Source organism: Terrapene carolina, unplaced genomic scaffold (genome assembly GCF_002925995.2).
Source record: "Terrapene carolina triunguis isolate 2854851 unplaced genomic scaffold, T_m_triunguis-2.0 Scaffold93, whole genome shotgun sequence".
Taxonomy (NCBI): domain Eukaryota; kingdom Metazoa; phylum Chordata; order Testudines; family Emydidae; genus Terrapene; species Terrapene triunguis.
In genome coordinates this window covers 7,616,427-7,640,902 of record NW_020664444.1, presented here as the reverse complement: position 1 = coordinate 7,640,902, position 24,476 = coordinate 7,616,427, and the positions used below count along the sequence as shown (strand labels likewise).

Genomic DNA, 24,476 nt, shown 5'->3' with positions numbered 1-24,476 from the left:
GATTGCCTTTCCAGGGCAAATGCGGGCTGAGGTAACTCATTTGAGCAGAAGGAGAAAAATGGGTTGGAGGTGGGAAATAGTCGAGCATTATTAATGGCAATGTGTGGGCTGCTGGGCACTTCCAAGACTTCCATTTTATCTCCTAGATCAGTGCCACTGCATCCTCCTCAGTTCGTTTCTAAATGCTATTCATATGCCGTGACATGTAATCTGTGCCCCTCTGGAATGTGCAGAGGGGAAGTAGGCCGGTAACAGATATGACAACAGGGCATTCTCAAGTCGTTTTGAGAAGTCTGGGGTCAGAGCTGTATCATTTCAGACTTCTGACAGTGGCTGGTAGTCCAGGGATTCTCTTTGTTCCCAACCCCCGTTCTGTTTTAAGACAATGTCTCTTTACTATTAACTTGTGTAAAATGCTGTTTTACCAGTTAACCAGATTGACTTGCTGGCTGTACGTTTGCTTTGGAAACATCTAGCATCCCTTTAGGGCCTCAGGCATGAGGGTCAAAAGTAGCTCTGAACTCAAATAGTGCAGTTTCATCATGGTGCAGTATGGAAGTTTCTTTTGTTAGCTGCGGTGGGCAGAGCTGAAGAGCATCTTTCCGGGCTGGTTTTCAAAGATAAACCTGAAACTGCAAGAGTTTCTTAAAACTAAGCCCAGCTGAGCCTGTAGTTTGTGAGTGAAAGTGCATCGGAAGATACTAGCATAGGAACCATGCAGAGTCATTCCCTTATGTTGCATTCTTTGGCTATGTGCACATATGGGTTTTGGTGGGGCACAGGTGGGGAGGAACCTTTTTGTTGTAAATGCTCCAAGGAAATCCTCTGCTGTTACGCCCACTATAAATGCTGGCAATCTTCATGCATGTAGCTCCAGTGTTAAGGTACCGCGTTAATTTTAGTTGGCTGCAGTGAACGCCCATACGAGGGCTTTATGGCTCTCTTCACTGCACCCTCGCAGAAAGCTAAGTTGCTTGACACATCAAAGCTTGCTGAACACAAATGTACTTAGCTAAGCTAAGTACAAATGTGGGGGTACTGTCCCTTTAAGGAGCAAGATCAGGGCAGAGGTAGGAAGGGCTGGTCAAGCTGAAGGGGAATTCAACAGCACGGGTGGAGTTACTGGGAAATGGCACCACTTGGGGCTCTGTTACCAGCAGGGTTTGAGTGAATGTCTCCCGGACCCTCCGGGCCAGAATTATTCTGTGGGAATCACATTCCATGGAGTTGGCTTATTGCCATTTTATGTTTTAATTCTAATCTGCATGTACAAGGCTGGCATGTCTGCATTTCTACTGAATAATCCAGGACTTTATTATAGGTTGTCTTTAGAAGCTTGGACATACATTTCCTTTCCCTACTAACTTTACCCTTTCCTGCTTGACAAGTATACATCTTCCCCCATCCCACTCCCCTCTAACTCAGCACTAGAGGGCCATTGCTTCCTTTGATTTACTTTCTTGTTTGAGCATTCGGCATCATCAGTGACATTTGCAGTAGCGTGCACAGCGCTTGTGCTGCTGCTGGCCCAGCGGGGGAAGCATAAGAGCACATGGTCTCCAAGTCCAGGACTACAGTGTTGATCACAATTCCAGGGGCCTGTGTTTTCAGTACAGAGAGTGGCATGGAGAAGTTCCTGGGTGAGCCTTTGCCAAGCTCGGAAAAACCGTAAAGGTGTTGCCAAACCCCTCCCAGATGGTCATGTGCTTCCCTGTGCTTCCTCTTCCGTCACTGCTGAACCTCAGCCTCCTTCTCCGTGCCTTTTTGAAGCTACATCCCAGAATCATTGTGGTAGTGACCGGTTGCAATATTGCAATGAACACATGACTGTGGCCTCATTAAATGAATTGGGTGGAAGGATCATGATGGTTAGAAAGAGGGCTTCACGGGGCGATGGGGTGAGGACTGGATGGCTCAGAAGGGATGTACTGTTCAAAGCCTACCCATGGTGTTAATGATTATAAAGTTAGCACTTGAGGGCTGCTGGTTGGCCTCAGCCCTGTTCCTAGTGGACAAGTGCCCACATCCCAGAACTGCCATAGACCCCTTTGGTGGTGGTCTCAGCAGAGAAGGCCAAGTCCCGAGAGAACGCCTCTCATTGCTAGCAGGGTGTGTTTGAAGGAGGAGTGGGCCTCCCAAGCCAACGCTGAGGCACAGTGGCAAGGGGACAGTGTGGGGAAGTTTGCACTGCTACCTATGCTGCCCCGCTCTGTTGATAAGCTAAAGGGCTTTGCGTCCTTGGGCTGCCAGCTGGCACCTTCCATCAGCACTAAATTCATACACAGAGTTTGAGGGGAAAGGAGAGCAGTAGCTCCTGGCCGAAGTCGCGATACCATGAGGAGCTTCAATGATGATGGGAGAGGGATGCCCAGGAACGCACATGGCATTTCAATGGGCTTTGATCCTGTCTCTGTGGCAGTGGCTCTTTGGGCACAAGTGTGATCGTGGGCTGCATCTCTGTAGTGGGCTGAGGGATGTTTTCTTTCCTCCTCTGTCCTAACAGCTCCTTGCCAGAAGAGAAAAGCAAAACCAGCTCTTCCTTTGAGACCTGTCCAAAGCCAAGTGAGAAGCAGGACTCGGACCAAGCTGAGATGGATCCTGAGCAGAAGCGGAGCCGTGCCCGGGAGCGCAGGCGAGAGGGGCGCTCCAAAACCTTTGACTGGGCTGAGTTCCGCCCCATTCAGCAAGCCTTGGCGCAGGAGAGAGCCTCTGCTGCAGAGCCCTCAAAGAGCAGCTCTACGGCCTTCCCCAGGGAACCCAGCGCTCCGGACGCAGACCCCGGGGAGCTCGAACGGGAGCGTGCTCGGCGGAGAGAGGAGAGGCGCAAGCGCTTTGAGATGATCGATGCTGTTGATGGGGCAGGCCCAGAGGACGTGTTGAGGATGGACGTGGACAGGATCCCAGGCCTGCCCATCACAGGGGAGGTGAAGCCACAGAACGTTCATGTGGAGATCGAGCAGCGATGGCACCAGGTGGAGACGACCCCTCTACGGGAGGAGAAGCAAATCCCCATCATGCCCCTGCACGTGGCCCAACCGGACGACAGAGACGACGGGATCCACAAGCAGCAGCTAACCTCACTGCTGGAGAAGGAGGTAAAATGAGAGGAGTAGGGAGCAAGCCAGGGCTTTGGCTCCAAGGGGCTCCTTGAGCTGCCGTAGCCTGTGTGGTAATGGGCCTTCATGTTACACCAGAGTGGGTCATAGCTGGACGGTTCAGTCACGGGGTGGATTTATTGCTGCATTAAGAGCAAAGGGGATAAGTGGACACAATAGGGCCCCTTTGGGGAAATACGGGGACCAGGCCCATGCCCCTGGCATTTCCCATTCTCTTCCGATTTGATTGTCTTTTTGTTGTGTCTGCATCTCCTGGAAGGACAGTTATTGCAATGGGGATCCTTTGGCATCTTTTTCTAGTCAAGCCAGACCAGAGGCTGTAGTGGTTGTTTATTAACAAGCCTTCCACTGTGACCTGAGCAAATCAAGTATATTAATGCTGTTTGAAATCTGGCTTCAACTACTGAACCTGTAATTGAGAGTGTGATTTTGTGTGTGCACGTGCACACAACAGCTCAGCCAACCTGCACACCTTGTAAGTGTACAAAGCTGGTTCTGCTTATCTGTCACGGACAATGAGCAATCTCGTGTTGTTGGAAACTAAAAAGAAAGTTGATGTCATAAATGAGCTGGGAAAGGAGCTATCCCGGAAGCTCAACTCACTTGGAAGAGGCTCAAGTCTGGCATAACATGGGTTAGTTGCTGCAGGTCAGAATTAAGGTGCATTAGCAGAGCTGTCAGAAATGAGCTGTGGTCGGGGGAAGGAGAGCTCACCTGGATTATGCCTGGCTCCTGCCAGTGCTCTTAGTCCCTCATTTCAGTGAGCTTCACAAATTAAACAAATGCACAACGTTGGGGTTTTCTGTGTTTGGTTTGAGCGAGTGGGGTGTTGTCAAATGAAATAAAGCCCCAATCTCGGCAGGAAGAGAGGAGTTCGCTCCATGCTAAGTGCTTTTGAACCGCTTCCTCCCGTGCTTCCTCAACCAACCCTTTGGGTTCTGTCTTTGTCCATTTCCAACAGTTGGAGCAGAGCCAGAAGGAGGCATCAGACCTCCTCGAGCAGAACCGGGTCCTGCAGGGCCAACTGAAGGTGGCACTGGGCCGGGAGCAGAGTGCCAGGGAAGGCTACGTGTTGCAGGTAGGAGAGTGAGAGAGAGAAATCTCCATCGTTCGCTGCACCTGCAAATGAACTTGTTGGGCTTCAGTCCAGGGTGCTCATGAGTGCGTCCAGCGTGGAGCAGAAATGTGCAAAACCTATTGTGCCCCAAAAGATTTTGGCCTCTCTTAAAAGCTGCCATCGTCCTTTCCCGGCTTCATAAAGAGCATTTCTTTAATAATTCCTTTTCTGTTCCAATGGTCTGGGTTCTGGTGGAGAGGAACTCATCCCCCTAGGGTACCCATATCTGTGTAGAGACAGAAGATACGATGGCCAGCAAGGTTTCACTAAAGGAAAATGAGCCCCAGATGCATAGTGGAAACAACCTTGACAAAGTTCACTTTGATGTCAGTGTCGATGCGTGCGCGCACCCCCGTCTCCTTTTCTATGCATTCAGGGCTGTGAATTCTGCTCTGGCCACATGGCCTTTCTAATGGACCTCTGTAGTGGCTTTTGGCTGTATTAAAGGCTGGTGGCTCTGAACCAGGCCTGGAATTGTGTTTTGGAGTGGTTAGGAAAGGAGAGAGGAGCAGCTACTCTCTTCCTCCCCACTCTCTTATAGGCTCTTAGATACAGCCAAAGAAGTCTCCAGCAGTGCCTCAAAAGGAGGGGCAAAGCTTATGGAGCTGTAGCAGGCTGGCTCAGCAAGAATTCATTCATGTTCTGTGATCTAGGTAGAATTTTAGCTGCTGACTTTTACCTGCTGTGGAACAAGGTGGCTAGTGGCTGTGCTCTACGTTGCCACATGGTGGGGGCGGGAGGGGTGGAGGGGCTGGGTTTGGCATCCAAGGCTGTGCCCACTTCCTGGGCTGGAAGCACTGGGGAGGTAGCATGCTTCACCCAAGGGAGGCAAGAAGCACCATGTGCGCTCAGTCAGTCACCCCTCTGGAGAAGGAGGATTGATCCGTTAGTATTTGTATTGTGGGAAGGCTGAGAGGCCCCAGTCAGGAACAAGGGCCCATGCTGTATGAACATCTAGGAAGATACAGTCCCTGCCCCAGGAGCTTACAATCCAAGCTGCACGGAGCCTCCTGTGCAGTGTTTGTCCAGAAGGATGGAGTCGCAGTCTTGGCTCTCTGAGGAGGGAGGAATTCCCTAGGTTCTGAAAGGAGAGCCGAGATCCTTCCAGGAGGAAAACTAAATGGGCCTAGCAAAGTAGCCAGCTGTGCTGCAGAGGAAGCACCCTAAGCTTCCAAGAGGGAAGAGCTTCTCTTAACATGCTGCTGCCAGTTCTCTGCCAGACTTGGGAGCTCTACCTAACTAGCCCCCTTAAATTGGAAGAATAGCTGGCAAGAAAAAGGGCTTGTGAGGGTGGAGAGGGATAAAGGTCTTGGATGGGCCGACCCATGGGGAGGGGAGAAGAAAGCTAGACAATTCCTGTGTTTATTAGCAAATTTCCAAATGTTCATTGGACTTGCCACTTCATGATCTGCAGCTGTAGCTTCCTGTTCTTAGACTGTGTTTGATCTTCTGTTATGGCAGCAACTCATGTTGGCTACAGGCTCTGGGCAGGATCCCACATTTCCCCAACAACAGACCAACTGCGGCTTCCCTAGAGTGAAGGCATCCTACCTCCCTTAAACTGAAGCCCAGCAAATCGTAGACCAGCACAAAATTGGCTACCAAAACCTATTCCACCACGCTTGACATTCTGAGTTGGCCTTAGTGCCTTTGAAGTTAGGAATAAGAGCGAGAATCAAAGTCCCTAGTAGGTGGGCACAAATCAGCTCTAACGCAATACCAACCAACCCACTCTCTCATCTAAAACTAAATTGAATCTTGTTGAGAGTCTGAGAATATCTTTCTTCCCCCGCCCCGCCTTTGATGGCTGCCTTTGCATTTTCTAATTCCGGTAGGAAGCAACAGAGCCAAAATTCCATGTGAGAATTGAGTCTTTCTAGTCCAGCAAGAAACCATTAGTATCTGAGAGGGGGATCCTGTTCCCTGTTAACCATCGGAACAATTTACCAAGGGTCGTGGTAGGTGCTCCATCACTGGCAATTGTAAAATCAAGATTGGATGTTTTTCTTAGTTATGCTCTGGAATTATATTAGAGACGTTCTCCAGCCTGTGATGTACAGGAGGTCAGATGTAGTCCCTTCTGGCCTTGGAATTTATGAATCTCGGAGCGTTCCAGCGCTACTCTGCAGACCCACAAAGTCTGGATAAACTTTAGGGTACTTACCTGAACGGAGCTTCTGAATTTTTTAAGGTCTTGCCCACCCCCCGTCCTTATCCTTTTACAGATACCTTTCATGGGCATTAATACTGATGGCTCTAGACTGGCATCAAACTCTCTGCACATTTCTTAATAATAACAAAGCTGTTGAACAAGAACTGGTACTGACGCATGCACCGTGCACTGAAGCCCTTTTTGAGCTCTTGTAACCCCTCTGACATTTCTTGCTGTTAAGTTTAATCACAACTGAAATATCTTGAACCCTTCGAATTCTAACTGGTGGTAAAGCGCTAGCGCTCACTCTTTCTCTTTTAGATACCTGGAATGTCTTCCAGCTCTGGTGAGGGAGGGGGTCACTTTACTAACCTGTCCTGGGTGGATATTCTTGCATGTTTTTGGTGTTAAGCATGACTTTAAAGTAACATAACTGAGTGTCACATCTGTGGGCTTTCCCTACCAGCAAACAGAGTACAGCAAGGCAGGCCAAATTCATAGGCTTAACGCTGTGCTTCTCTTGCCTCTTCCTGTTTGTGTATTTCTTTTAAAGATATATAATTTCTGTCGACTTATGCATGACTCTCTTTGTGAGTTTTCTCTTTGCATGCTACACTGCTTTGGTTTGAATCTCACAAAGGTTTGTTTTATTTTACGTTCTCATCGTACCTGTTTTTCCCTTTCACTTGTCTTTTTTTACAGGTAGAGAGATTAGATCCTCCCCACTCTTAAGATGTAGTAATAATATTTTTTAAAAAAGAGGAGCAGCCAGATGAAGAAGCCTGTTTAGCCATTATAGAAATGACATCACTATGGCAGCCATCTCCTCTTCCTGTGGCTTGGCAGGAAGTGATGTCATTTACTTTCAACCTCACTTCCTGTTATTGTTTTTGTTCTGAAGGACTTTGTTACCTGGAATTGTGCACTTTTTGTTTCACAACAAACTAAACCAACAAACACTCCAAATTGAGCAGCTCCTCTCTCCCCAACCTGTTCCCTTCCCTCCCTCTCGTCCTCACGCCCTTCCAGTCTTTTGTCTCTGTTTTATTTACTAGTGTTTCCTTTTCCATTGTTTTGGTTTTGTTTGACTTGCTTCTCATAGACTGTTACCTTAGAGATGTTTCAGTGTTACCATCTGTATTTTCTGTTAATCAGAAGCAGCTATTGCCCCCTTAAAAAAAATTGTGCCAAGAACAGAAACCTTCCAAAATGGGAGCATATGGGTAGCAGCCAAAACAATCCAAGGAGCTTTCCCATGGCCAGACCTGGCCAGAGGTGTGACACTCAGAACTGGGACCCAAGTGGTACTAATCTAGTATTTAATCAATTTTTTTAAGACCGAGGTGGCAGCCTCACCATCGGGTGCCTGGCAGAGGCTCCATAAAGTCAATCAAGACCTCCAAAGTGAGCTGGAAGCCCAGTGCCAGCGTCAGGAGCTAATCAATCAGCAGATCCAGTCACTGAAACGTAGCTATGGTGAGGCAAAGGATGTGATCCGGCACCATGAAGCCGAGATTCAGAGCCTTCAGGCAAGGCTCAGTAATGCTGCAGCTGAGCTATCCATCAAAGAGCAAACTCTGGCCAAGCTGAAGAGTGACTTGAAGAGTGAGAAGGAGAAAGCCAAAGAGCAGCTGGAGGAGTGGCAGCACAGCGAGACCACTCTGAGCTCCCAGTTAAAAGCCAGTGAGCAAAAGCTAAAGAATGCAGAGGCGCTGCTGCTGGAAAAGACACAGGAGCTGAGGGATCTTGAAATGCAACAGGCATTGCAAAGGGACCACCAGAAAGAAGTGCAGCGGCTCCAGGACAGGATTGCAGACCTGAGCAGGCAGCTGAACGCTAGTGAACAGGCTCGGATCCTAATGGAGGAGAAGTTGCAGAAGAATTATGAGGCTTTGTTGGAAAGCTGTGAGAAGGAAAAGCAGGTTTTAATACAGAGTCTGAAGGAGGTGGAGGATAAGGCCAGCGAGTACGAGAATCAGCTTCAAAACAACGAGCAGCAGATGGAAATTCTTCAGAAAGAGAAACTGAACGCAAAATTTGAAGGCAGCGAGATTGTCCACCAGCTAGAGGAGCAACTGGAGATGAAGGAGGCCAGCATCCAGAAACTTGCTGAGGACATCAAGGAACTTGAAGGGGAGAGAGATCAGATCAAATGTAGGTTCCAAGAGCTGATGAATCAGGTTGAAGAGTCAGATAATGAAGTTGCCAAGCTGCAAGCAAAGTTGAAAATGGAGGAGACCAACTATGACCAGCTGGAGCAATTGTACGAGAAAGTATCAGATCAGTTCCAGAGCGTGCAGAAGGTGCTGGAAGAAAAAGAGGACGAGCTGAGACACGTTAAGGAAATGCACTTGAGAATTGTTGAAAAGAAAGATCAAGATCTCAATGAGGCTTTGGTTAAAATGGCAGCTTTGGGCACCAGTTTAGAGGAAACAGAAGTAAGGCTACAGGCCAAAGAAGAGGTTTTAAAGAAGTTAGCTAATGTGGACTCAGTACCATGTGCTAAAGAGAGAGAGGACTTCTGCATTGAGGCTGATGAAAGTCACATTCCAGACATGCCAGCTCCTGAGGGGCTTACAGGTTTGAATTATGCACTAAAGGAGGAGGATGCTGAACGTCCTGAGACCAGCCAGAGACAGGCTGGTGAGCATACCATGTTGAATGCCGAAGAACTTAGGTCTCTGTTGAAGACTACAGAGCTTCAAGACAGAGAGCCACAGCAGAAAGCCTTAGCGAAGCCTGATATAGGAACCCTAGGTGCCAAAAGGCAAAGAATCCGCTTCTCAAACATCCAGTGTCAAAAATACATCCATTCAGATGGGTCGGAGAAAAATTGGACTAGTAGCACGTCTTCAGACACAAGCCAGGACAGATCACTGTCTGAGGAAAGCATGTCATCAGAACCAGTTCTTGGTTACCCAGCCTCAGGAACCAGTGACTCTGAGACTTATCTCTCAATCATCCATTCCCTGGAAACCAAACTTTACATCACGGAGGAAAAGCTCAAAGATGTGTCCATGAAGCTTGAAAGCCAGCAAGGCCATAACCAGGAAACCCTGATAGCCCTCCACCATCAGTGGGCCAGCACAGAGTCCCAGCTTAGGGAACAGCTCCAAGCTAGCTTATCCGAAGTTGGTGCTCTGGTTTCACAGCTGGAAAACGAGAGACAGGAAAAGTTCAGAATGATAAAAAATCATGTCAATGAGCTGGGAGACTTCCAAGTGAAAAATGATCAAACCCTGATCTGTTTAGAAAAATGCAGAGAACAGCTAAGGGCTTTACCCAAATCTGACAAGGAGAAAGAGAGAGATTTGTTTCTTACCACTCTGTCCAGCATGGAAACCACCTTGTTAAATGCAGTCCAGGTCTTGCAAGGGACACCCATCTCCTCTGATTATCAGCAGAGCAAAAGCTGTGTGGCTCAAACTCCACCTGCAGAAGAGAGTTTGCTGGAGGAACAGAAACTCATTTCCCAGCAGCAGCAAGTTGAAATGTCTGATGGAGACCAGTTAAGATTGCTTTCTGAGAGGATAGCATTTGAAGCCTCCCTGATCAACCAAATAGCAGAATCTTTGAAAAATGCAAGCTCAGAGATTTCCCAGATTCTCAGAGAGATTCATGGGACAGCTGAGGTGGTTTTTTTAGAGCCGGCAAATGTGTCACACACAGCAGTTGCCTTGGCCAACATCTTATCTAAGAAGCTGCTACTGGAAGGTGAATTTTGGAGCCAGGTGGAAGAATTGAGAAAGCACTTAGGCACCAGAGAAGAGGCGGTAGAAAGCAAAACAGAAGCAGTTAGTTTTAGTTTTCCCCAATGCCTTGTCCAAACAGTAGCTGATGCTACGTTGATCAGGGCAGAACTTGGTTTTGTTGCACAGAAGATGCGAGAGTCTTTTCATCAGAGGTTAAAAACAATTGAAGAAGACCTCCACGATACCAAAACAGCTCTCCAGCAACATAAATGCATGTTGGAGGAAATCATCAAAGCATACAGGACCTCTGAATTTGACAGGGTTATGCATCAAATTTGTGAAGCACTTGAAATCCAAAAGGATGCTTCAGAAAGAACCCAAACCTCTTGGGATAGGAGCCACCTCAAGGTGATGCCATGTCAAGATTCAGCCAAGATGATGCAGGCCCATGGTTTGCCAGACCACAGTAGTGAAGCTCTTGTTGCCATTCAAGAAGACCTTGCCCAACAACTAAAAGAAAAAGCAAATGTTCTTAAAGAAATATCTGTTGCCTTACTATCCTTGTCCCCTGAGGAAGCCATACGCGATTGCCAGAAGCTCCTAAAAATTTCTCAAAGTCTTTCATATCATACATGCATGGGAGATCTTGAGCGCTATTCATCATTGTTAGTTCAAGATGCAATTATCCAGGCTCAGGTTTGTTATGGGGCTTTCAAAGTTAGACTCGAGTATGAAAGGGAGCTAAAGTTTTACAAAGAGTCCTTGCAAAACATGGATGCTCTGTGTCAAGAGCGCGTAAAGACCGTGTCCGCCCTTCGTGAGGAGTATGAAGACTTGCTTCGAAAGCAGCAGAGTGAATATGCTGAGATGATCGCCATCATTGAAAGAGAGAATGTAGACCTTAAGGCAAAAGTCTCTCAGCTGGACAATCAGCGGAGGCTCTTGGAAGAAGAAGAGCACAAACACAGCAAAAACTTACGCGAGTTACAAGGCAGGTATGAGGAGGAGATGCAAAATGTGATTGAGCAGTTGAATAGGACGGAGGACACTCTGAAGGCAGAGAGAACAGAGGGCCTAAATCAACTTGATGCCATCGTCCGAGATAAGCAAAACATGGAGACGTATCACCTTGAGCAAATGCAAATGTTGGAGGAAAAGTTCCAGGCCAAGATAAAGGAACTGCAAATCATCCACAATGAGGAACTGCATACTTTGCAGGAGCATTACAACCAGAACCTGCAGTGCTTACAGGAAACACTAGACAATTACCAGAGGCAGCACCCAGAAGCCTTGCCTTCTGAAGGGTCTGAAACCAGTGACGGGAATGAGTGGGCAACAGATCAGCCCGAGGGTGGGATGCAGGTCTCCGAGAGCGAGTTAAACTCCATGCATGGTTTGAGAGAGCGCATTCAAGAGCTGGAGGCCCAGATGAATGCCATGAGGGACGAGCTGGAGAACAAGCACGTGGAGGGGAATGCTTCAGCACTGAGGGAAAAATACCAGAAAGACTTTGAGAACCTGAAGGTTTTGAATACATTTAATTTTACCCCGTAACCCTTCCTTCCTATCAATGCAATGTTCCAGTTTGCTGGGAGGCCCTTCTAGTACAGATGGTTCCCCACGCAGGGACAGCACTCCCCATAAAACCTAAGACAGTTAAGAGAAACCAAACCAATTTAAATGACCTGTAAAGTCTCTCTCAATGCACATTCGTTTTCTCCACGTTTCCCTTCTCTGCGCTGGGATGCATTCTAAATGCATTGCTTAGCGCTTCCAGTCCCTTGTACCTGGCTGTTTAAAAAAGCTCAGGCACAGTGAGAGAGAATGATTTGATTGGGAACGGTGGCAGAGGCTGCTGGTGAGAGTCGGGGTCCAAAATGGCTGTAATAATGTCACGCTGCAACCGAGCCTCCTCAAACACGAACATTGCAGTGTTCTCCTCATGCCTGAGTCATATGTTCTGGGCAAAGCCGCTTTGCAGAGCTCTCTTTCCCGGTCTGATCAAACTCCCAGCCCAGCTCCCTTGCCTTCAGAGCCCTAATGCGAAATGTAAACGTATGCTCTCAAAACGTATGTTTGGGGGAGAAGGGGAGAATTTGGCTCGTTAAAAGAGGACAAGTTTTATAGACGAAAAATTAATACTAATCTCGGCTCGATGTGACTAACAGGGAAATCCAGCGTTGCTGTTTTTTCCTGCAGTTTTTTACGTGACAAACAGTGCACAGTCGTTGGAGCCCGGAAGTAGGTGCAGAAACAAAGTTTGAAGGAACAGGAGCAATGGCCACAAAATGCATTTACACAGGATGCTCCACCATTCAGGGCTGGCTATAAAAGCAGCACCCCGCATTACAGCTTGAACTTGAGACCATTTCCAGCGGGGAGCTGGTTCTGTAGCGGTGAAATAGAGACTTGCTAACAGCGCTCGAGCTGATTTCCAGGTTGAAGATGGAGCTTAGGTACCACAAGGTCAGCCAATCCAGACTGCAAGCAAGGACCCAGGGTTCATGGGCAGAAGCAAGTCAGACAGAGGTGCTTGCAAGGGAGCAATAATCCTCCAGAGTCAGCAAAGGAATTTTAAAGTGATATGAGAGCTGAGTCCAGCAGCAGCATTGTTTAACGGTGCAATCTGGAAGGCTTGGAAGTAAGGGATGGGGCTAGCGTTTATGCCAGTTTCTGGATACATAGAACTTTTAACCTGGGAAGAATGGTAGCTCTACCCAAGTCCCTCTTCCGTCTCCTGAGAGACAAACCCATCGTTCGGCAGGGGGTGCTGGATAGATCAGAGTGTGAAGGACAGGAACCGCATTTCTTAAACACACAAGTCCTAGGGTATCTGTTGCCATGACTTCCACAGACCGCTCCAAACTCCAGTTACTCTTTAAGAGAGGAAAATCACTTCCTAAACTCCTACCCAACCTCTCCCTCAGCCCAGTCACCATCACAGTTACTCTCTCCTTGAAAACTAAAAAGACCTTGGAATCAGTGCCTCGGGCAACATGCCATTCTCCAAATAGGGTCCAAGAGGAAGAGCGTTCTTGCTTTATACACAATTCCCTTTATTATGCATCCCACAGTGGCCTTTTTGCTGCTTCCAAACTGACTCGAACAGCCATTAGCCCTCACTGCCTCAGCTCTTTTCAAATTGTGACTCTCCCTATTGGAGACTGCTGGAAACCTGCAGTTTGCCAGATGGAAAAACAATGGAGCAGTAACCTTTGGCAGACCTGTGCTGAGGAAGGACAGAGAGAGATATCTAGCTCTCCCTCCCTCTTGCCTTCCCTCCCTCCCTTACTTGTATGAATTGAGGGGACAGAAACAAAAATATAAAATTAATCTCGGTTACTAGGAAGCTAACCCAGACACTTTCCAAAACTCTTTAATACACACATTAAAATAGCATTAAAATACTTGTTTTCTCCTTTCCTTTGCATATTCTGGAGAACTTTACGACCCTCACTAATACATATACTCTAATTTCTCGGATTTACAGCAATGCATTTACAATAAACTAAATACTGTACCTACCAACCAATGTTATTAAGAAGCACTTGCCATTTTTCCTCCCTACGTTATGCCTGTAGATAAGGATCCTAGCATAGTAAAAGCTACCTCACCCGATACTCAGTCAACCAAGTCCAGATAGGTTATGGCATTGGGTTATTAGCAAGAAACAAGGCTGAGAAAATGAAAAATGCCTCCGGGTAAAAAAGCAAGCCAAAGAATCAAATCCAGACCCAGAATTCACACTGATCACATAGCATTAGACGATGAACAGGGGACTCTTAAGAATAAGAACCAGTAGGGCTCAGTGGGTAACACTCTCACCTCTGGAATCACAGGTTAAGTCCTACATGAGTACTTAGACTCATAACTAGTGCTGATGCTACAGGATAAGCTTAGCAGGTGCTGTACTGATACAGGAGGCATTAAACGTTAGCCACTGAAGACAATCCAGGTTAAAGTTTACCTCCTCTAGTCAGTGCTGTCATTCAATAAAACAGACTTTGATGTCCCAGGCTGTATATCTGAGTGCATAGAGCAGAGAGAGAAACTGGCAATGCAGGATTGGATTTTTGGGGTAGAAGTTTCAGGGGGGTCAGTTCACAACCCTTAAATTCTGCTTTGGGTTCATTCTGACCTCAAACTCACCAACTTAACTGAAATGGTTAAGTTTCCATGGCTCCCACCAAACACACTGGTGTAACTTCAAGAAATCCAGTGAAGTCAGGGTAGCTGTCTCAAACTGGCATAAATAGGAGGAGAATCTGACCCGTGACTCCACCCCGGTTTGCCAAGAGGCTCATGAAGTATGATGGGACCATTTGGCTAGTTTAGCTCTGTGTCAGGTTTGTAACACAGCCCTGAATACAGGCACGTTTCTGACCTCGCTAGCTGAGTTTTCTAGTTCTCATCACCAAGCTTTGTCCACATAGGCCCTGCCCAGGATCTGATCCAGGAGCGCGAAGCACTTTGAAGCTCCTGGAATCTCTCCTGCTTGGTTTTCTGGAGTATGGGTCTGGCAAACGCATTTGTTGCTGCGTGGAGAACTGAAGCTGTAATTCCCAGTTGCTTTGCCCTTCTGATTCGTTTTCAAAGCTCTCTTTCCAAGTGGGGTGCCAGGAGGCGCTGGCTGGCTTCTGAAGTGGAAGGGAAATCTTTGAGCCAGGGTGGGCCTCCGAAGTGACCTACTGAGAGCGGAAACAGGGCTGGCTCCTGCACGGGAGCCAAGTACTGGTGAAAACATTTTCTTCTGTAGCTGATGGCCTGGCACGGGGAATATGGCACCTTCATGAAATAAAGAAAAATCTAAGCAGGAGCCATGCAACTCATGACTCAGCCATCTGTGCTCAGTGGGAGCTGGTGGGTAGAGATGCTGAGGATCAGGGCTGTCCGCTTCTCTCCCCATAGCACTTTCCCCAAGAGATGGCCCCATTGTCCCAGCCTAATTCCAACTCTGGTAACTAATTCTAGCACCCTGAATTCCTCAGACAGTTTCAACTGAATGTGGTATTTGTTCATCTTCCCCTGCTGTCCTAAACTATAATACAGTGTTGCTGTTAAACAGCTACATTCCACCCCAGAGGTGGCTGCATTTCAGTGGTGGTTGCATGCTCCTTCTATAGCCTGCATTGGAGATTAGGGGTTTGAAAAGAGCCTGGAAAGCGCAAACTTAATTGCTTTTGAAAGTGAGGAACTGGTAATCTGTTAAGAGCCCATCATGGTGCAGCTACGTCCTATGCAAACTCGCCAGTAATCCCTTTCCCCACCGAAATAGAGCATTGTCACTGCAGCTCAACCAGGCCCTGCAGCCATTGTCCTGGACCTCACACATGGCCCTGCTAATGGCTCCCCAGCATACCAACTGGTACTCCAGCCCTGGGCCCCTACACACCCCTCCAATGCATCTGCATCTTGGCCTGCAGAACTCCCTTGCGCTTGCCATCACATGCTACTCCCGTGCAGAGGCGGTCACTCAGGCTGAGCAGCAGAAGTTTGGGATGGGAGAACGTGGGAAAGATTCCTGGAGTTCAGTGGATTTGCTGGAGGCTGCTGTTCTGGGCGTGTGAAGTTGTCCCAAGTGCAGAGAACAATGAGTGGCACAAAGGAGGTGAAGGGGTCCGAGGGGAGTGTGAGGAACCAGGTGGGGGCTAGGAGGGAATGAACTCCAGCACAGACTAGGGGAGATGGTGCAGGACCTGAAAGGCGAGAGCAAGGCTCCGGAAGTAGATGTAGTAGAAGACAGAAAGCTACCAAAGGGACGGTAGGGATGCATCCTTGTTAAATACATTTTCCTTCCCCCATTTAGGGCCTGATGCCAACCCCACTGAAGTCCATGCTAGTCTTTCCATTCACTCCAGTGGGCTTTGGATCAGGCCCTTGGAGCAATCTTGAAAATGGAATTTTCCCCCCTTGGCCAGCTGTTGGGCCATTCCTTGCCTAATAGCGTTAGAGATGGGAAAGACCCCCTAGATTCGCCAGTCCCTGCCCCATGGCTAGAGCAGGGCTAGCCCCTACTACGCGCTTACTTATCCATTGTCTGTGTGTCCATCTGTTGGCTGATCCGCGTTGTGTTCCCCTCTCAGGCTATTGGGCAGTGTGTGTGTTCACTGCAGGCACCTTGCCTGAGAGGGCGTCACTCCCGACCTTGTTAAGAAGGTAAATTCCGGCTCCTCTTCCATTTTGCAGGCGACATGTGAACGTGGGTTTGCGGCCATGGAAGAGACGCATCAGAAGAAGATTGAGGATCTGCAGAGGCAGCACCAGCGGGAACTGGAGAAACTGCGGGAGGAGAAAGATCGCCTGCTAGCGGAAGAAACAGCCGCTACCATCTCGGGTAAGGGCCCAGCAGAGCACTTGCGCCACTGATCTGTGTGACATTGAGGGGAGGAGAAGGTCCCCTCAGCTGTGTGCATGAGGAAAGGGGGGGGAGGGGTGGATGGAGCACTCAGCGCAAGGCAGGGTGGACAGAAAGTGCTGCATGATCAGTGAAGAGCACAAGGGCTAGTCTCCAGTCTGACAGTGGGAGAGCAGGGTGGGTGGAGGGAGCATGGGCCGTGGAATATAATTGGGGGAGCGTGCAAGGGCTCTGGGGCACAGTTGGGTGAGGGGCAAGGGCTGATGGGGCGGGGGAGGGGGGATTGATGGAGAGCCACCTCCCATCTCTTGTCCTGTTCTGATGTTCCTCTCCTTGGCGATGATGTAGCCCAGTCAGTTTTTCGCTCCATCTGAGGGAGGCATTACTCATTGCTGGGGCTAATTTATTACCGATTCCACAGTGACTTCATTCTTCAGTGCCCGTGAGAATATAAAATGCCGGAGCCCAGGCCTTGTGCATTCGGAGTCCCATAACTCAGGAAATAAACTGTGAATCAGGCAATTGTTGAACTTTATTAAAAAGCAAGATTTGCAGAAGCCCTTTCACTGCTTTATGGCCAGTGCCACGTAATAAAGTGATTGTGAAGCAGGAAAATGACTGACCAAGGTGACTCACGTTTTGGGGAAAGGCGGGGGGGAACCTTTGGACCAAGTGATAAATGCATCTCCTCCTGCAGAGCATTAATCCTCTTTCTGTCCTGTGCAGCCATCGAAGCCATGAAGAACGCCCACCGCGAGGAGCTGGAGAGGGAGCTGGAGAAGACCCAGCGCTCCCAGATCAGCAGTGTCAACTCGGATATTGAGGCCCTCAGGAAGCAGTACTTGTAGGTTTCTCTCTCTCTCTCTCTCCCCTCCCCCTCCACCCCCCCCCGCGCACTATGTGCTGCTAATGCTCTACATTAGCTTGACTCACAGGACAGATTTTTACTCCTCTTGGAAGTGAGGCATTCAGATAGAGTTAGACCTGTTGCTATAGAAGGTAATGTGGAAGCTTTTCTCAGTGCCCCTCCATCCTAACCTGTGCCCTGCCCCGGACCTCCACACCTCTCTGCCAGTGCTCCTCAATCTTAACCTGCAGCCCCTGCCATCCCTGTTGTAGGCTCCCAGAAATCTTAAAATTTTCAGTCTCCAGATACCTGCATCTGCAGCATTCTCTTTGTTATAGTTACCGTAGTGTGCAGATGCATGGTGGTGTTTTCCATGCCGCTGGAACTTTTTTTTACTGCTCAATCAAATCTGTTTGCACAAGGCAAAAGCACTAGCCTTCAGTGAGGACCAAATCTGTGTTAGTAGGGGAGTTAGAGGAATAAGTGAGCTGCTTTACTAGGCTTTATGCCCATGTATAACACATCTGTGCTCAACCCAGTCCACCCACACATACTCTTTCCATCTAAGCTGAGAACAAGCATGGTAGCTTTCAGCCCAAAGAGAAATTTTTAAGTGATCAAAGGAAGTACCTGAAAGGTTGAAGTGCCTCCATTGCAGGTGCCAGAGGTCCCTTCTGGTGCAGGGGCAAGGGTTTCAAGAGAAAAGGAGGATAGTTGGCCACCTGGGATTCTTCCAAAAGCAGAATGTCTCCCTCACCCCCCCCAAGCAGATGTCCTGCTAACCTTGGGCTGTGAAGTGCCCCCTTCATCGGTGGAAAGCCGTGGACATGGCCCCAGCCCATCTGTCTCTTGGCTTTGCCCCTCTGCAGGGAGGAGCTGCAGTCGGTCCAGCGGGAACTGGAAGTCCTTTCGGAGCAGTACTCCCAGAAGTGCTTGGAGAACGCTCATTTGGCCCAGGCCCTGGAGGCTGAGAGGCAGGCCCTCCGCCAGTGCCAGCGAGAGAACCAGGAGCTCAATGCACACAATCAGGTGAGGCACCAGCTGCCCCAGAGCTCCTTGCCTGGCCACTCAGGTTTCAGTGGGATTTTCTGGGGCAGTGGGTGGCTTCTCCTATGGGAAGAGAAGTTGGAGGCAAGGCCGGCCAGCTGATCTGCACTGGTGGTGCCTGCTCTGCTGTCCTGGCCCTAAGTAATAACATTAAAGCAATGTTAACACCATGGCAGCCCAAAGGCAGGGGAGCTCTCCCAGCCCTGCCCCCAGGACCTGCACGGTGTCTGCATTCCTCCAGCTGTGTCCCCAATGCAATGCTGTGTAGCTCAGATGAGGCTGAATGCATGGGGAGCCCCACAGAGGGAGCCTTGCAAGGCAACTGGAGACAAAACAACCCACTACAGCATTGGCTAGGGAAATCCTGTATCCCCTCTGCTCACTCAGTGACTCTCTCCCCTCTTCCCAGGAGCTGAATAACCGCCTGGCTGTGGAGATCACACGGTTACGGACCGGGGAGGGAGGGGGAGAGGCTGCTGGCTCGCCTCTCACGCAGGGCAAGGATGCCTATGAGTTAGAGGTAAGTGTCCTGCCCCCTTTGCTACTAGCAGCTGGAGAGGACAGGGAGGTAGCCACAGAGAAGCTGGTCTCTGATGACCAATGGGATTGCAGATGGTCCCAGCTGTAGATGGGCAAGGAGCACCCTGTAGTGTAGACCCTGATTCCCGCCTGGTTCATGAGTGTGTCCAGGCGCTCACAAGGAAATGGCCTGTCAGTGGGCTAGGAAGAGGGAGGAGTGGTGGTCAGAATTACGGTAAAACCACACACGGTGTGGTCTGAGAATGAGACTGAGCCAACAACTCCTGGATTCTAATCCCACTTCTTCCTCTGGTTCCTCTGCTAGCCTTAGAAACGTCATCTAACCTCTACTCTCTATTTTCCAGCCCTAATGTGGGGATAATGCTTATGATGCATTGGGGCTGGGGTTTTGATAGAGGCACGTGAAATGTGTTGATGTGAGCATGTGCGAGTGCACCTCATTGTCAGCGCAAACCCTGGGCACAGCTTTCTCTCCACAAGTGGGCACCATCTTTGAACCGCCCCAAAGAACAGTCTGGTCTGAACTACCATAGGATTGTAGGACTGGAAGGGACCTCGAGAGGTCATCTAGTCCAGTCCCCAGCACTCAAGGCAGGACTTCAGTATTATCTAGACCATCCCTGACGGGTGTTTTGCTAACCTGCCCTTAAAAATCTCCAATGATGGAGATTCCACATCTCTCTAATCAATTTATTCCAGTGCTTAACCACCCTGACAGTTAGGAAGTTCTTCCTAAAGTCCAACCTAACCCGCCCTTGCTGCAATTTAAGCTCATTGCTTCTTGTCCTGTCCTCAGAGGTTAAGAACAATTTTTCTCCCTCCTCCTTGTAACAACCTTTTATGTACTTGACAACTGATATGTTCACTCTCAGTCTTCTTTTCTACAGACTGAAACAAACCCAATTTTTTCAATCTTTCCTCATAGGTCATGTTTTCTAGACCTTTAATCATTTTTGTTGCTTTTCTCTGAACTTTCTCCAGTTTGTCTATATCTTTCCTGAAATCTGGCGCCCAGAACTGGACACAATACTCCAGCTGAGGCCTAATTAGTGCAGAGTAGAGCCAAAGAATTACTACTTGTGTTTTGCTTACAACACTCCTGCTAATACATCCCAGAGTGATGTTTGCTTTTTTTGCAACAGCATTACACTGTTGACTCATATTTAGCTTATGGTCCACTATGACCCCCAGATCCTTTCCTGCAGTACTCCTTCCTAGGCAGTCATTTCCCATTTTGTATGTGTGCAACTGATTGTTCCTTCCAAAGTGGAGTACTTTGCATTTGTCCTTATTGAATTTCATCCTATTTTCTTCAGATTATTTCTCCAGTTTGTCCAGATCATTTTGAATGTTAATCCTATCCCCCAAAGCACTTGCAATCCCTCCCATCTTGGTATCATCCGCAAACTTTATAAGTGTACTCTCTATGCCATTATCTAAATCATTGATGAAGATATTGAATAGAACTGGACGCAGAACTGATCCCCACAGGACTCCACTCGTTATGCCCTTTCAGCTTGTCTATGAACCACTGATAACTACTCTTTGGGAACAGTTTTCCAACCAGTTTTGCACCCCCCTTATAGTAGCTCCATCAAGGTTGTATTTCCCTAGTTTGTTTATGAGAAGGTCATGCGAGACAGTATCAAAAGCCTTACTAAAGTCAAGATATACCACATCTACCACTTCCCCCCATCCACAAGGCTTGTTACACTGTCAAAGAAAACTACTAGGTTGGTTTGACACAATGTGTTCTTGACAGAGCCATGCTGAGTGTTACTTATGACCTACTCCCTCAGTTATTAGCTGGCCAGGCTCAATGGGCTCCTCATTACACCTGAAGCTGTGTCTCGTGTGTGTGTCCGTGTTACTGAGTGAAAATGCCTGGTCCCTTTTTCCCTACAGGTCCTATTACGGGTCAAGGAATCAGAAATCCAGTACCTGAAGCAGGAGATCAGCTCCCTCAAGGATGAGTTGCAGACAGCACTGCGGGTAATGCCTGGGGCAGGGCCATCTCCGAACACGCACATAGGGAGCCCTCTGTCCTGTACGGGTTTGCTCATTTTCAGGGGGGTTAACTAACTTATTTTAAGAGTCGAATCAGCATTTAAACATTGATCTGCCTTAATTAACACAGCCACTTACTGGTTGTGGGTTATCATCTCTGTGCTGCAAATGAAGCATCTGGTAGCATCAAACCAGGATTCGCTTTGGTCTCTTCCTGGAAAGATGTTACCTTAAATGTTTTTGTCAAACACACAGACCCTGCAAATGGGCCGATCACAATTGCTCTGGGTGGTTAATTTGCCAAGGCAGGTTCTCAGCATTTTAATTCCATGCCGTTTTCCTGATTTAAACAGAAAGCCACAAACAATAAATTCTGTAACAAACTAGCTGATGTGCGTGTGTAGCACTGCTCTCTACTGAATGGAATCTGAGCTGCCCAGCTGTGTGTCCTAGATCCTATAGAGCTGTTAGCCAAAGGGAACTCTCCTTTAGCACACGTGGATTGGCAGTAAGTGTGCTTTTAGCAGGATGATCTGAGTTCTGCCCATGCTGTCCCCAAGAAGCTCTCTGTGGAAGTGCTGGGAGTTCCTGGATCTGTCCCAGAATGCTGTTTCCTGTGTTGCTGGGGGTTGCCACATCACCCTCTAGTAAGCAAACAAACTTTCTGGTTCTGTGTCCCCATCTCACTCTGTGACAACCCTGCGGGTTTTCCTTGGTCCTTTCCCAGGATAAGAAATACGCCAGTGACAAGTACAAAGACATCTACACGGAGCTGAGCATCGTGAAGGCCAAGGCAGACTGCGACATCAGCAGGTTGAAAGAGCAGCTAAAGGCAGCCACAGAAGCGCTGGGCGAGAAATCCCCCGAGAATACCACTGTGTCGGGATATGGTCAGTCCCTCTGCTGTGCTGAGCAGCCTTGTTCCGTGCCCCAACACATGCAGCAGGTGGTACCAGCTCTAGTGTGATGGAGCCTAGAGGGCCGAGAGCAGGGCATGGTAGGGTCCTGCAGGAGCTCCAGTATATCCATGGTGAATGCTGGGAGATTCAAACAAACGGGGCTGTATTCCTCCCTCCTGTCGCACCACTTTAATTTACTGGAGTAACACCAGGGAGGAAGACGGCCCAGGTTGTGCGTGGGCTGCCTGGCTCAGGACATTGTTCATGAGGTTGGGAGCTGTTCACCTCCAGGTGGTCTGGTGGAATGTGGCCCAGGTTGGTAGTGATTAGAAGTTAGCTGTTGGGTGGCCTGTCAGAGTTGGGGGGAGCAGGATCTCCGTCTAGTTCCTTAATAACAGGCAAGTGTCCTCATTGCAACCTCTTTCCTGTCCCAGACTGTCCCTGTCCCCCATCCTCTTGCAGAAACCAAGGATTGAATGTCCCTGGAGCCTGAACTCCCCTCTCGCCCTTAGTGGCGCTTCCTCCTTCCAGCTTAGGGATGGGAAGCTTCCACTGGGCCTTTGGAATCCACCCATGCCCCAGTCACCCAGGGATGTCGCTTTGCATCCTGGGGCCTCTTGCCTCATGCAGTAACTGAGTGAGAGGCCATGCTTCACTTGTGCTGTCCCTGTGGCTCTGTAGGGCCATGGCTGCCCTCTTCTGAGTCACCTCCTGGGAACCTTTGCCCAGACTGAGCCTGCACCGCTCCACGGCAGCATTGCCCTGCTGCTGGCCGACGTGTCCCCAGCCTCTGCTCTCCCTTGTGACAGAGTCAGGACTCAGCAGCTCACGCTGCTCCCTTTGCTCTCCCCAGACATCATGAAATCAAAAAGCAACCCTGACTTCTTGAAGAAAGACAGATCCAGTGTTAGCCGGCAACTAAGGAATATCAGGTCAAAGGTGAGTGTGTTTCTCTCTGCCCAGGTGATGTGAATGCCCCACACCGCGCTCTAGTGGGGGTTTCTGGGGAGACTGCCCAAGGAACAGAGGAAACTGAGGCTGATTGGCAGGGGGATGAGGCAGGAGGATTTTCCCGTCCTTACTGCTGGTCTTCGTGTTTGCATCAGTCTGTAGTCCCGGAAGGAGGTATCACCCTGCCCAGAGCGGTTGCTGAATGAATAGTCACCCTCATACCAGCCAGGCCGTTGGAAGAGTAGTTACACAGGTGTAGTGGCAAGTCAGCCTCCTCCCCCTCCCACTCACGATTGCAGGAGAGTGGTCATGATGGGGTTAATTGAGTTACCCAGAGTATTATGGGATGGAGCCATGCTCTTCTCCCCCTTATTCCTGTTCAGTCAGTGGGGGTTTCCCCCCACTCTGCTGTGATGCAGTGGAATAAAGCAGCAAGTTCCCAGCCTGCAGTGCTCTGTGGAGACTTGTTGCACTGAGTGGTCTCTTTGCAGAGCTGGTCCCCTTTCCTCTTCTGGAGGCCCTGTGCTGCTGAAATCTCAGTGTGACACTGACATGCATAGCTACTGGAGTTGCTATCGGAAAAGAGAGGGAGGTGACCCTGGTTCTCAGGCATTTCCCAGGAGGATCCCCTCTGGCACTTACTCCCCATTTTTGTGGTGAGGTTTGGTGGTGAAGTAACTGGTGTAAGCGCGCCTAGATACTGTCGTGATGGGTACCTTGGAGATAATACAGTGTAATTCACTGCAGCCTCTTTGATCTGTACATGGAACGGGGCTAGTTCTTACCTAACATTTGCTTTTACCTGGGGAGATTGGGGCTGATGGCCCAATGGTTCTCAGTGCTTTAAAGCCTGGCCATGCTGTATTTGTTGCATATCCCAAATCCAGTTATTGCAGTCACATGTCCCCAGGGTTTGGCCTGCCAGCTGTTGGGATTCCACCCTTCAGGGCATTAATCCTCTCCATGTAGGCAAAAGAGAACTTCTCCAACCAGCCTAGGCTGAGTGTACGGGGCAATCACACAGAAGATCTCTCCCAGCATAGACCAGGCCTGCCTCCCCCCTCACCCGTGATACGGAGCACCTCGTGCTGATATTGGGCTGCTGTAGACGGAGTGAGAAGCCAGGCCAAGCATTCTAGCTCCATCTTCTCCCAACTCACCGCCCAAGCTCTCCAAGGCTGCCATTTCAACCTGCGGTGGTGACTAAGCTGCTAGAACCAAATGCACAGGTGCCCCCAGTGTGGACACCATTCAGGCTCGCACATGCAAAACCCGGTGCTTGTGCTCGCTAGGCCCGGTTTATGTGCACAGATCCCCCTCTCATAAGTGCAGGGAGTGCCTGTGCATATTGAAAGGTGCAGCTGAGGTGCTGGTTTGCAAACTGGCTCTTGAGGGTCTGATGACGTTTCCCCTCCCCTCAGTTTGTTTATTTTGTCATCCCCTCTGTGTCTGTGTCCGTGTTTATTTGGTGTGCTTGGGGGAGGGAGGCAGAGGGCAGTGTGGACGGTGCCGATGGGCACGCTGTCCCCTTGTCCTGCTAAGGGGGGGGAGGAGGGGCTGGGGCTGTGGAACCATCGATGCAATTAGGATTTATGTGCTTCTTGTTTTCTGTTTCTGTTTTTTTCTTCTTTATTTTGCTTTTTCCTCTGACAGTCCGTTATTGAGCAGGTCTCATGGGATAACTGAAATGAACCAGAGTCCAGGTTCCCTGTCACGTAGGTAACCAAACCAGCACCCACCAAACAATGCAGCT

General features: G+C 49.0%; 1 protein-coding gene across 3 annotated transcripts in view; it reads left to right on the top strand.

Annotated features, from left to right (window-relative positions):
• MPRIP (myosin phosphatase Rho interacting protein) overlaps positions 1-24,476 on the top strand; it is a 167,462-nt gene that overhangs the window by 136,304 nt on the left and 6,682 nt on the right. The window contains exons 14-23 of one of the 3 annotated variants that reach the window (XM_026650578.2): positions 2,504-3,095; positions 4,078-4,194; positions 7,723-11,601; positions 16,264-16,411; positions 17,159-17,276; positions 18,149-18,308; positions 18,736-18,846; positions 20,772-20,858; positions 21,601-21,763; positions 22,626-22,711. In XM_026650578.2, coding sequence (XP_026506363.1) covers positions 2,504-3,095; positions 4,078-4,194; positions 7,723-11,601; positions 16,264-16,411; positions 17,159-17,276; positions 18,149-18,308; positions 18,736-18,846; positions 20,772-20,858; positions 21,601-21,763; positions 22,626-22,711 — 5,461 coding nt within the window. Of the gene's footprint in view, positions 1-2,503; positions 3,096-4,077; positions 4,195-7,722; positions 11,602-16,263; positions 16,412-17,158; positions 17,277-18,148; positions 18,309-18,735; positions 18,847-20,771; positions 20,859-21,600; positions 21,764-22,625; positions 22,712-24,376; positions 24,443-24,476 lie in introns of all 3 variants that reach the window. The other 2 variants (XM_026650580.2, XM_026650579.2) reach the window with 2 other exon arrangements.